Source organism: Manacus vitellinus, unplaced genomic scaffold, assembly GCF_001715985.3.
Source record: "Manacus vitellinus isolate BGI_N305 unplaced genomic scaffold, ASM171598v3 scaffold_20_pilon, whole genome shotgun sequence".
NCBI lineage: Eukaryota > Metazoa > Chordata > Aves > Passeriformes > Pipridae > Manacus > Manacus vitellinus.
The window spans coordinates 3,108,872-3,122,325 of record NW_021939471.1 but is presented as its reverse complement, the minus strand read 5'-3'; the positions used below and the strand labels follow the sequence as shown (position 1 = coordinate 3,122,325).

General features: G+C 38.6%; 1 protein-coding gene across 1 annotated transcript in view; it reads right to left on the bottom strand.

Annotated features, from left to right (window-relative positions):
- Window positions 1-12,665, bottom strand: part of SPAG16 (sperm associated antigen 16) — a 269,751-nt gene extending 257,086 nt beyond the window's left edge. Inside the window, exons 1-4 of the mRNA XM_029959592.1 lie at window positions 12,623-12,665; window positions 9,766-9,812; window positions 9,247-9,345; window positions 3,970-4,097 (exon numbers count right to left, since the gene is read on the bottom strand). Of these exons, the coding sequence (XP_029815452.1) occupies window positions 3,970-4,097; window positions 9,247-9,345; window positions 9,766-9,812; window positions 12,623-12,665 (317 nt within the window). The remainder of the gene's footprint in view (window positions 1-3,969; window positions 4,098-9,246; window positions 9,346-9,765; window positions 9,813-12,622) is intronic.
- Between the last annotated feature and the right edge of the window lie 789 nt (window positions 12,666-13,454).

The window sequence follows — 13,454 nt, the reverse complement described above, 5'->3', positions numbered from 1 at the left end:
TAACTTGGATTTTGAGAAGTAGGAGAGAATCTGAAGCAGCCTGTAATGCTGGGTAACAACACAGGAACCTCAACAGCCCCAGCAATAAAACCCACTCACTGAGTATCATATTATAGGACCATCCATCTTGTGGCAGTATGTCAGCAAAAGCTAAGGACACAGGACAGAGAGTGAGCCCCCAGCCATGATATCAGTTCATCACAGGTTGAATGGAGTTATAACTAACTTAAATCAGACAAAAACTATAACCCCACAAGCACCTTCCCTGCTGGGAAGATGTTCTGGGTGAGAACTTACTAGAAGGATCAATATGAACATTATTTGCCTTCTCAGGTGAAAAATACATTCAATCTGTGCATTACTTGGTTTCCAAGTGATAAGGAAGTATGAAAAGAACAGCAGTAAATAGGAATACAAAGTATATTAAATGCTGTCCCCCACACCTGGGCAATAGCAGCTGATCTGAAACCCGAAGCCAGTAAGCACAGCATTCCTTGATCATAATCATGTGGCACAAACAAAAAGCATTTCTAGAACAAGGGATTCCTACTTGACAAGCAACATTTACTTAACATCCCACAAAAAAAACTTACTTGTAACATGAGTAATTCTGTCCAAATGACTTCCTACAGTCATCTACTTATCTGCATTCTGTGGATAGCCCTAGGAATGCTCATCCCTATGAATTAAGCTGTCACATTCACCACCACTAGATGAAAGGTTTTTGAAAAATTAAACAGAACATGTCCAAAGCAAAATTCATTCCATCATCGCTTCATTTTCTTAAGTAAATTACAGTAGGAACAGGCTTTAATACCAAGAAAGCAGCTTAGCTGTTTGTTTTTTTTCAAATAAACATTGACTGATGCACAGGTACAATTCCTACCAGAAATACTGCACATAAGGGCACCTCTGATGGCAGAAAATAACAACTCTAAATGTTCCTTAGCTTGCCACTGAATGCCTTAACTACACTTCATGAAAACCATCAAATTTCTGCCTGAAGACTCAAACATGGATAATTGATGAACTTTGACTCCAGCAGAGTTAAGAACCCTGAAAGACAATTTCCATGAAACACAATTAATAGCAATAAACTCACTACGCCCTTGTCTAAGAACACTACTAAAAATGAATGCTTTGTGCATGTAGCAGAAATGGAAAACCACACAACAAACTGCACTGTGAAATCTCATTATCTTTAATCAACCTAGTCCTGTAAAACTTACAGACCTCCTACATACCCAGCCAGCTGCCAAAGAGCTCTTGTTCTCACTTCTTCCCATTACACGTGGAAATTAAATTAGTTCTCTGCACACACAGGTATTTTACTCAGCTTCTCAGAACTACTGAGTTATTATTCTTGAATTGCTATTTAGAATTAACAAATAATCTGGAAACTAAAGAACAGATGGTTACCTATGATTTTGTGATCAAAGCCCGGTGCAGACTGACTAAAAATATGTTATTACTATAAACATTACATTATAACTCCCAGAAACTTGAATTCAAAGGAATCTTGTAGCAGAGAGGCCCTGGGATAAACTAACTGATACCTAACTCAGAATACCCCTTTACCAAGGGAAAGCTCACCTAGAGATGCTTTCAGGGATTAAAATCTCAACTTTTAGCTTTTACAAGAACTTCTCACTGAAAACTATAATCCAAAGAGATGACAAAACTACAGTTTCAACAGATGGCTAACATATGAGCACAGTAAAAATAAAGCATTTATTTAATGGAAATTAGATAGTAAAAAATTAATTTAAGTTTAAAGTTCATTAAAGTATAACTGGAAGAAAAGAGTTCATATGCAAAACAACTTATAAAAGTCAAAAAAACCCAATCACTACAAGTGTGATAAAAGTATTCATTACTTCATAGAAAAAAGTGGGTTTGGTTTAAAATGAAACATTATCAAATCACATTTTATACAGTTGGATAGAATAACAGAATGTTTTCCCAAACTCTGAAATAAACACAGATAATTTAGTCCAATTTAAGTGACCTTTAGATCTCAGACAGACAATAATTTCAAAGCAAGTCTTTTGATAAATTTTCTCTACAGTAATTAATTTCTCATTTTAAATTCCATTAGTACTTGATCACCACAGCATGAGAGCAAGACTGTCGTCCCAATACATAATGAGGAACCCAAGTACACTAATCTGCTCTCACTTTCATTAATATTGTAAATTATCTATTTCAAACCAACATGAAACATTTTGAAATAAGGTATTAATGCAGAAAGGCTCCATACAGCAAGATTAGATACTGACATGCTGAGCTCATTTGTAAAACTACTGAAATTAAAAATATTACTTATAGAGAAAAAATATATGTATAGCTAAGGATTTACAAGATAGGGCCTGCTAAGACCTGCACTTACTCTGTTAAAAAGCAATTTGAATTTTGCCATTGATATAAATTCAGACTAAGTGCTTCGAAGAAAGTCATAGCTTCATAAAAAGGTCACTATTTATATCTGTCTAGTATTAATTATCTTTTAGCATAAAAACTGTTAAACTTTAAACTTAATGCTATTCATGTAAGCTCTTTTGTTGAAAAAGAATACAGAACTATAGTGCTCCTTCTCCAAGGAATCATTGAAGCCCATTGTTATGCTATCAAAAAGCTGATCATCATTAATTCCAAAGGCAATGCCTGACTGGTGAGCTCTACACAAGTAAGACCACAGCCCTGCAAATGACAGCAATGATTCCCCCATCACAGAACATTTCTAAGAAAATTTAAAAGCTTCAGGGGTTTTGTAGGAAAAAATAAGATGTTTCTAACTTTTGCTAATTTTCAAATTATACAGTTTCAAAAGACCTTATTAAAAAAAAAAAAAAGAAATCTCTGAACTGCTCATGTTTAAAGAGTGACTACAAGGTAATTCAAAGAGAGGTATTTCCACATTTCAGAATTTGTCCAAGGTAACCTGCAGATTCAAAGCAACCTTGTAACTCAGAGTATTTCAACAGAACTTCGGCAAGTGTCATCTTTTGCTCCTAAAAAATTCAGCTCCCCTCTCAAGCTTTGCAGCATTCCTTGCACATTATTTTTAACCAATATTAAAAATACACATCCTGTGGGAATCCATATATGAATAGAGTGAAGAGTGGTGTACTTAGGCAAACCTGCACGTTTAAGCTTTGCACAAAGTATGACAGAATTTCTGAAATCTATACAAGCTTGGAAAAAGAAGACAGCAACAGCTCAAGAGTTTACTCTCCTGATTAGTGTATGAATTAAAAAGAAAAAAGAAACCAACACAACCCTGTTATATTGACTGATGTACCAAAAATGACCAAGCATCAAATATTTTGATTATACTACTTAAAATAGAAGGCAGCTGTGATAAATGCACAAACCCACTCAACTAAGATGCAAATACTCCAGCATACTACAAACTACTCATCCTTAAGCAGACACTCACATTCTGGAAAGCAAGAAAAATAACAAACCATATGATTTCTTGGCAGTGCAGAAGTGAAATACCAGTCCTTTTGCACTGGACTTGTTTGTGTCTGCTTTTAGTTTTTGTCGGTAGACAGTGGAGAGCATAACATACTCAAAAAAATAGAATTGACTTTGTTTTGTCTTAAAGGAGATGGCTCAGAAGGAACTCAGATGAGTTGTATCCTGAAAAGGAGTACTTCTCTTCCCTGTTCACAAAAGGTGACAATTTCAGGCTTCTAAGTATCTGGATTTTGGTGAAATGCATACATTCCTTCAACGATAGCTGTGTAGGAGCTCCCTGGAGTCAGCTTTCCTCAAAGTCTGTCCTTAAAACAGGAGTTTGCATCCTCGTTCTCACTATGAATATATTTACTTGTTAAAACACTACATCTTTAAGAGGGACTTGTACTCAGGAGAGTTTTCTGAAAATATATCCTGAAATACTGAAAACATTTGAATCCTGAGCATCTAATTCCCAAAATAGCATGGTCACTTAAATTATTTTACCATTCAGTTTGGAAGCAGTCAAGGGTTCTGGACATTCCCAATCTGACCAGGAAATTGCAGAAGAAATCATCCATTGCTTCAGGTACTTCACACACTGATTTCTCCGAAGCCAGAACTGATTGTGAAGTCTGAAATTAAATTTTGATAACTGTTATTAAACTTACAAGAGAAAAGTCATGATCATAATTTCTATTTCTGAAGTCAACTAAAGTTACAGATCTACTGGAGTACAGCTAAATGTTTCCCTTGTCTTTATGGATCAGATGTGTAATCACTGATCCTTCCAACGTCAAGGTTTGTGAAAGGTTAGAAAGAAAACTCAAAACCCACCTCGTTTAAGCAAGTATTCTGAACCTGACACAATGTGGTAGAGACTTGAAAGTATTATTACTGATGGATGATCTGTCACTCACCAGAGACAAAATGTTAGTTCTCATACTCCTGCACCCTTCAGTAACCTCCACAACTACAGATGAAAAAAATCAGCACTCATCTAACAGAAAATTGAGAAGTCCAAAGCGATGGTAAAAATGCTTATACTCTTCCTGTAATGATGCAAGCAATGGAGAGACAGAAAAAACTGCATCTCCATCACTAGATCTCTTAGCAATAAGTCTCAAAGATCAACTCTCTTCTCTCAACATCCCTATGAACACTGAAGAAGCTGCCAGACAACACTGCTACAAGTGTTAGCAGGACGCAGATGGTGCTCCAAGGCTTCACGTGCAGCTCCTCCAGCGCCATCAAGACAGACAGCCCTGCAGAGAAGGTCAGCTCCTGGGTCAGGCACAGTTGCCAAAAGCAGAATCAAAACAGAACAGAGCAATCCTACCACAGAGAGAAAAAACCCTATCCCTTCTACAGCTTTCTGTGGCAATGCAAATCTCTTCCCTTCACCCAACTCCATTCAGCCCACTCAGCACACAGTTTGATATGCAGCTCTCCCACAGAATGCAAGATCCAAGGAGGTACTGAAAAAAGGAAAAATGGAACCCAGTCTGACACTACTGCCCACAAAATGTGTTTAAAGACAACCAGATGAGAGAGACTGCCATGGCTCAACAGCCAAGGAGGTGGCCTGCATTCTGAAGTCAAATGGATTGCAGTGACCTGACGTACCTCAGCATGAGGGTCTCTGCATTTGGGGACTCCACACGGACACAAAGCCACAGTGGATCTACTCAGCAATGCAGTTACCAGGACAAGCTACTGCACTGCACGTGCCTCTCAGAGAGAGGCTATAAAAAATGCCACAAAACTGAAAAAAATTCCAGTGAGAGATTTATCAAGACATGCTAAAGGGTGAGACTGCAAATCATTTCCTCCATGCATTTAAAAAAGGATCTGTAGGCCAGGGATTTCTGATAAGACCATTCATTTATGGCTTATTCATGCCCTTAGTGGGAGCTCTATCACCATGACTGCATAAATTACCTGGAGATAAAGGTATTTCTCTTGATAAAATAAAAACACTGCAAAGATCTCAAAGCATTTTGTGTAACACACAAAATGTTGCCTTCAACCCAAGTAGCCTACCTCATACAAACAGGAAGGACTGTGCATGCACAACTGAGGCCATTAACACTGCATTATGACTGATACAATATGCCAAGTGCAATGTAATATTTAGCATATTTTCATTACTAGAACTCTAGTACACCAGACAGGTCTATTTTCTGATTGTGGTGATAAAAGAACCAGAGAGTTCATGGGCAGACATGCAGCTGCATCCCTTGGTTTGCTTTTTCTCTTTCTTTATTCCAAGTGAGGCAAGTGTTGCTTGTAGTTTTCCAAACACATCTATAAAGCTGGTCCTTCAGAAGAGGTGACACAGCTCGATTCCCTTAATAAATGGAAATATGATAGGAATTCATTCCATCCATGCAGAAGAGAATTTATTAGCTAAGGTACCAGCACTGAGAATCAGCCCAGGAACCAAAGCTCGAGTAGGGAACAATACAGGGGAAAATGAATTCAGTGTAACAGGCACAGTATCAGAACAGGGTCTCTGGAAACCAGAACTAAACTCCTGGCTCTTCTGCAGACTTTGAGAGTGATGCTGGGCCAACCACTTGCTTCATTTTAATTGTAACCATGGATGACTACCAATAGAATGGAATAAAAGTAATTTTTTTTGTATATATTTAGCTATTTGTAAATGAGGAAAATGCAATCAATTAATATAGTGCAAACAGACATCCTATAGCAGCCCTATGGACAAAACCACCCTATTAAAGGATTCTGACCATGAAGTCAAAATAAACTAAATATTTGCTTTGTTAAGTGTTTGTTAAATATGTCTTTGTTTTAATTAAAGTATTGAAAACATTTTGGGCCTAAGGACTTTAACTATGGTCAGTAAAATAAATTAACTGCTAAGAGCTTAACTTTAGAAACTTTCACAATACTCATAAGAATTTCTGACTACTGAAGAAATATGAATGTCAAATAAATCAATCATTTCTCTGGAAAACAAGATAAGGTGTTCTTGAAAAGCTAACTAAATTTCAAAAGAATTCAAGGATTTTAACACCTTCAAAACATACACAAATGTCAATGTTACTTCAGATTATCATTTAAGACATTAAGATTCTGGAATAGATGTCTAACAGCTGTAACTACTAAAGACAGTTTTCCAACCAGCTTTCTTCTCTGTGTGTGGCTTCACAGAAATTCTGGATCCCTTTCCTAGGGTCCCTATCAGCTGAATATTTTCTTTCATATAAGTCAGGTCAGGAGTTACAGAATATTCTGAGTTGGAAGGGACCCACAAGGATCATCAAATCCATATGCAAAATACTTTTTGCTTGTTTTTAAAAATAACGTATATTACCTTAAATCATCTCAAAACAAGAAAAACAGAAAAAAACCTAATGAGTTGTGCTCAAGAAGGACAAGTGGTGACCAGAACAGGCAGAGCAGGCAGAATCACTGCTCTCCAGTGCATGTGGTGCCCAGCACAGCTGTATTTTGAGTCAGCTGCCATTTTACCACCAGACTAGAGGGAAATGATATTTAGAGACTGGAGCTCCATCACCCTCATTTCCCTGTTGGGATCCAAACAAAAACATGAACCAACTGCTAAGGGAGCCTCACCAAAGTCCTTAAAGACCAGTAGTTTCCCCACACCCATGCAGAGACCCAGAAGGAAAGAAAACATGCTCCAATATCCCCTGCAGAAAACCAGCTTTAATGCCCAGACACCGGTTTTATTCTTGCTGAAGGTGAACAGCACCATCTCTCATTTGCTTTGTTTGCTCTTCTTCATTTAGTAAGTAGTGCTGATCACTTCAGAAGGAACTTTGAAAATAAGCATTTTTCTCAGATTTTCCCTCTTATACTTGACCTTTTTATAGAGCATAAAAGAAACTGTAGTTACTCGGTTTAGAAACTGTGGATATTTTTAGTATCCACAGTTGGAAAATATCAAATATTAAGTATTTTTTGATGGTCACTTGATCTGTGCCTTCTCTATATAATTTCTTCACCAAAGATTTGTATCTAGCATTGAAATGCAATCTGTAACATGAGATCACACGTACAAGTTAATACAAACAGCAAATATACACAATCACTTAAAACTATCAGAGTAGCTATTCCAGGATATGGTTCTTAAATGATTTCACCTATTTTAGCCAAAATTACAAGCTTATAACTGAAAAAATGTACCATGTTTATTTATGCTGTGAGGAAGACAGCCTCCTGCTGTGCTTCTTAGCTCAGAGTTTGGATGTTGATTCAATATTCATTCACAGAAGACAGTGCTTCTAACTCAGGTCACCAAAAGCATTTGCTGCAGCATTTGGTTTTTCCAGTGAATTAATTACAAACAACCCAGTCACTGAGCCCCACAAAACATACAGTAAATCATTATGAAAGCTGTCAAGGAACTAGCAAGTGTATTAGAACATTTTTCTATTCACGTCTTTCTCTCCAAAGGCTGAAAATATTATTTCAGTTTCAAGATTATGGAAAAAATGAGGCCTCCAAATAACAAGTCAAGCAGCAAAAATGCAGACATCTATTAGCATAAACTCAAAATCAAAGGGAATTTGGGTCTGAGCACACACATTCTTCAGAGGTTTTGAGGAAAGGTTAACAGTTTCTCCAGTTTGATTAAATGGGATATACATGAACATATTGTTTCTTCCCACTCTGGTTCAACAAATCAATGAAGAGGTAAAAGATGATTTAAATATACCACTGTCAAAAGATCAACAGGTTAAAAATATTCTTCCTTTCTTTTCACTTTCTATTTTAACTCTACACAGTGAAACAATCATAACCTCAGTTATCCCTAAAGAACACAAATTTCCCCTACTTCCTTAACATTAAGCACGTTCAGTCTCAAACACTTCTGCCATATTTCCATTCATTTTCAGGCATATTCAGTTGCAATGCACACAAAACTCTGGCACTGCCAGTTTCCATTCCAACTTTGATCTAAAATACAAAACTGATCTGTTGATATGCACTAGTGCAGAAGAAAATGCATGTTTTCCCCTCCATTTTGATGTTAAGAATCATTCACATCCTTTGATCTTTTCTCTATTAATCATTTACTTTTGCAAAACAAAGACTGTGACTGTACCTTTCTGAAGAGGCTACAAGACAATGGTGATATTAGAAACACAGCAGGGAAAAGCACTTTTCCATTAGATTGTTATAATCTAGTAAATCCAGGTAAATCATATTTTGAAAAATGCAATATATAAACCCCATTGTGTAGCTCTAAACTGTGACATGAGTGCTTTGAAATCAAACTGTAAATGTAAGGAATGTCGAAAAATAATGGTGTGAAATGACAGATAATTAATTAATATTGCTTTAAGTGCAACAATCCATTCTTTATTTTTAATATATGAATAATCTCTTTTAGCAAAGTATTCAAGTAGCACCTTTTGTGGATCTTAAGCATATGCAGTTTCTTTTCTGTGCCAGGGATGACATTGTCATTCAGTCTACTCAGATAAAGAACAAACCCTAAAATGTTGATGCACTATAATAAGATTAATATATTTTAAATAACCCATCTATATATTTGCAATATCAGGTTGTTTATGGAACATAAAATGAACAGAAATTAAATGAAGATGAAACCCAGGAAACTTGTCTTTTCCACCCTGGCATATGTTTACTCCTAGAAACTTATAAACGAATAAGAGACAGTCTTTCCCACACAAATATTTAAAAATTCATATAAATTACGATGTGTACATTTCAAGGAACTAATGAAAACTGAATTACAGACTCTAAAAAGGTTTAGGAAGTTCTTACTGAAATTTCAGCATCTTCAGCCTGCTCTAGAATAGCCTGTAAAGCCTTGGACAGATCCTCATCCTCCTCCTGAAGACTAAATTCATCATCTGCAGAAACCTAAATGAAATTATGTAAAGTTTGGTATTAACATATTTTATACATCTTTCTTTCACAGTACCACTGTTCCCACTCCCAGTACAACCGCTGAAAACAATCCCTTTCTTGTTAAAATACCACTTTGCCACATTTAAATAGAATATATATTACTGAAATATTCATTATAAATTATCCAAAGCATCTAAATAGAAATACCTGTATCTTAAAAAAAAAATTTAATGTTCAAATAAAAGTTTCACATAACAAATCAACCAACACTAAATCTTCCCCTGAAAAATGAGTGCATGCCTACCATCACCACACTTTATGAAAGGAGATTGGTGTCATTTCTCTGAGGATGTTTACGTGACTGATGAAGTAAAACAAAACAATGATACACGAACACCAAACATATCAGGACATTATCAATTCATAAGTTACCTCTTCACACTGATAATCATCTTTAGAGTCATCTGTTATGGTAACCTCTGCAGGTTTTGTTAAGTCTGAAACAGCTGATGCATGTGATGAGTTCCAACTTACAAAAAACCATCATAGCCAACCATTTCTAAAGCTGTTCTCACCACCTTCACCCTTGTTCTTTTTGACACAAGACTTTCAACTTTCAAGGCTTCTTTCAGCCTTGAGGTGAACAAGCCCAGCTCCAGTGAAAGCTGTGTGCAAAGAGACAGAATTTAGGCTTAAGTTCTTATAGCAGGTTTGAAAGTCATTAAGATTTGACCCATCAGATCTCCCAAAGTCCAAAGCCAAGCACTGTTCCAAATTAAAACAGCAGCTAAATTATGCTCTCACCCAATCATCAGCTTTGAGAGGGGTCCTGCTGCACTGGGACTGCTTTATGTTTCCCAGCATAACTAACTTCATGCTCTCAGAGAACAGCCTTTTTAGCAAATTCAGATATACAAGTTCAAACACGAACACTTGAGACCAAACACCAAAGAACCATTTACCAGAGGTGATACAAACACCTTAATAATCACAACACATCTACAAGGACCTTTCAAAATGTAAAAATTCATTTGGAAATTATCTACAGCTCCTTCAAATGCTTTAAACTTCTCATAAAAAATAACGACCAATAGTCTAAAATGAAACCCAAATAAACATCTTTTCATCCACTAGCCTCACAGTGATGTAAGTACAATAAAATGAAAGTACAATAAAATTTTTTGCAAGATGCTGTTTGTTGACAGTTTCCCTAGGAAATCAGTTAGCCTACAAGTGACCCATGTAAATAAATCAGGAATTAACTTCCAAAGAAAAGAAAAGCTGGCAATTCAGTACTTCACACACAGAGGAAAAAAAAAAAAAGGAAAAAAAAATACATGATTTTCCAGCTTTGCACCAAATTCCTTAAATCTGCATTTTTCTCCTAAAAAAAATGGCCTCTTGCCGTAGCTCTCACACTCTGCAGTTCTCCCACTACAATATATATGTGAAGATACAAAATATATGTCAAATTATCCTCTGCATTGAAGACCCCATGATCACAGCATCAGGAAACTATCAGTTCAATTGTATCCATCTCGAAGGTGAACAGCTGAAGGTCATGATCCCTTGATAAGTAAAAAAAATCTCAAATTCTGAGGGTTTTTTCCTGAATTTTTTAGTGACTTGACTGTCCTTGCAATCCACTATGGTCTAAACTAATATGTCATTGCAAACACTGTGCACAGACTAAAATATTACTTTAAAAATCCTGGGGTTTTTTACCTTTTTTTTTCCAAATATTATAATTAGGTGCACTATAAAACAGAGCAATTACTTTTAAAAACTACTGTATTTCCCAACAAAGAATATCAAATCTTACTTTTAAACACATGTCCTGAGGCAGTGTATTTTTAAGAACACCACAAGAACACCACAGCTGTGCTGTTTCACTAAAGTAGAAACTGAGGCACAAGCTGGAAAAGGACATTCCTCCACTTTTTTAAGTAACCTTTATTTTGGCTTACAACTTAATTTTACCAAGGCAAGAAAAAACAACGTACAGCAGGGTGTAACAGGATTCTTTAGCCTCTAAAACAAAGCTTGAAAAAGCTTCTTGATTTGCAGCTCGCAGCTAGAAAAGTGAACAGATAAAGCTCATCTGGCAAAACTGGAATTTGGGTCATCTGACCAAAAAATTGCATATTTGAAAGCCATAAACTCCCAAGATGATTTCCTACAACTCAAATGTGGTAAGAATCAGGGGGTTTTTTGTTCTAAGAGCTACAGCAAACAAAGCTGTGTCTAGGTTACTGTATCACAGCCCTTATAAAGTTGGTTATACTCAGTACAAACTACATGAATATTCAGGCACTTATTTTGCGGTAGGCACTTGGAAATTAAAGAGCACCTTTTCCAGGAGCACATTGGGACAGTCTTAATAACAAATCTTTCGCTCCTCCATAGGTATTTCACGTTCACTGATCAACAGCTAACACTCAAGAGGGGGCAAGAGCCTTTCCCGTCAGGAATTTAACCCTTGCCCTGGCAGCAGAGGATGCAATTCCCTGCTTTCCCGAAGGGCCCTCGGGGACCCTGAGCTTCAGCCAGGAAAGCAAACCCCGGGTTACAGTGAGCAGGACCCCACTGCCTCTGCAGGGTCAAAACCCCAAACCCCACACATTCATTGAATCGTTAAGGTTGGAAAAGTCCCCCAAGACCATCCAGTCCAACTGGATGTTGACCTACCACCACATCCACATTCATCACCTAAACCATGTCCTCAAGTGCCACTTCCACACGGGTTTTTTAACACCTCCAGGGATGGCAGCCTGTGCCAGGGCTCGACAACCACTGCAATGACGACATTTTTCCTAATATCCGAACTAACCCCCCACCCCGGCACAACTTCAGGCCGTTCCCTCTCCTGTCCCTTGTTCCCTGGGCCAGAGCCCGACCCTCCTCCGGCTCCTCCCTCCTGCCGGGGAGTTGGAGAGAGCGAGAGGGTCCTCCCTGAGCCCCCCAAGCGCCCTCAGCCGCTCCCGGTGCTCCAACACCTTCCCCAGCTCCACTGCCTTCCTCTGGACACATACGGCCCATTTTCAGTTTCCAGGGACAATAACCCACAAGAAGAACCAAAAGGCGGTGGGATTTTTGGGTTCCCCCCGACCCTGACTCTTACACTCCCCTCGCCCCGCCCGACACCCCCCCGCAGCCGCCGGGGCCGCCCCGCCTGAGGCGGGTGGAAGCGCTGAGGAGACGGACCCCGTGAGGAGGGGAACCGGCACCCGCAGCCGAGGAGGAGGAGGGTGAGGAGGAAGGGGGAGAGGCTGGGGAAGAAGAAGGATACTCTGCAGGCAGAACGCCGCCTCAGAGCCGGCCGCCTCCGCCATGGCCGCGGCGGTGCCCGGGGCGACCTCTCGCGAGGAGAGGCGCTCGCGCCGCGGCGGGAACAGACCCCCCGTTTAATTTAATTTAGTTCAATTCAATTAAGTTTAAGTTAAATCAGCTGTTTTAACTCGAGGAGAGTTAAACTCCTGGCGAGTTTGGGAGCGGCGCCGCGAGGGGCGCGGTGCGAGGGCGGGGAGTCCCTGGAGGTTTCCAGGGCGTTCCCCCGGGCCCGGCACCTGTGACCCCTCTGGTAAACACTCACTGCCCTTCCTAAAAGGAAGGAAAACAACCGGGGATGTGGGGGAAAACTGCTTCAAACTCCTGAGAAGGGACTAAATTCTTCTTTAAGAGAGAGCATCTATGTAGCTGGAACAGGTGTTTCACCTGAGCTCAGTCCCGTAGGGCTGACTGCTTAAATTCTTTCAAACTATTCTATAGTTCTATATTCGAGTTTAAGAGCAAGAGTTTTCCCAGGCAAAAGTTGGGGAAAGCGGCTTATATTTGTGGAGAACACACGCTATGGCTCTCTGGAGTTTGAAATAAAGTTGCAGGATTCGACAAAAAAAAAAAAAAATCTGTTCGTTTTTCTTAGTTTAAAAAAAGCTTAGAGGTCCCAATCCTAAATTTTCAACGAGTTGAGCTAAGGGGCTTTACATGCAATAGGAACTCAGAATCAGTGCTTGAATTCATGTAATGTAACAGAAAATAAGTGCTGAAAATATCCGGGGGGAAGAAAGTAATCAAAAAAATACTAATAGCTGGGCTGACAGGAGAGGCACCAATTTTGCTTA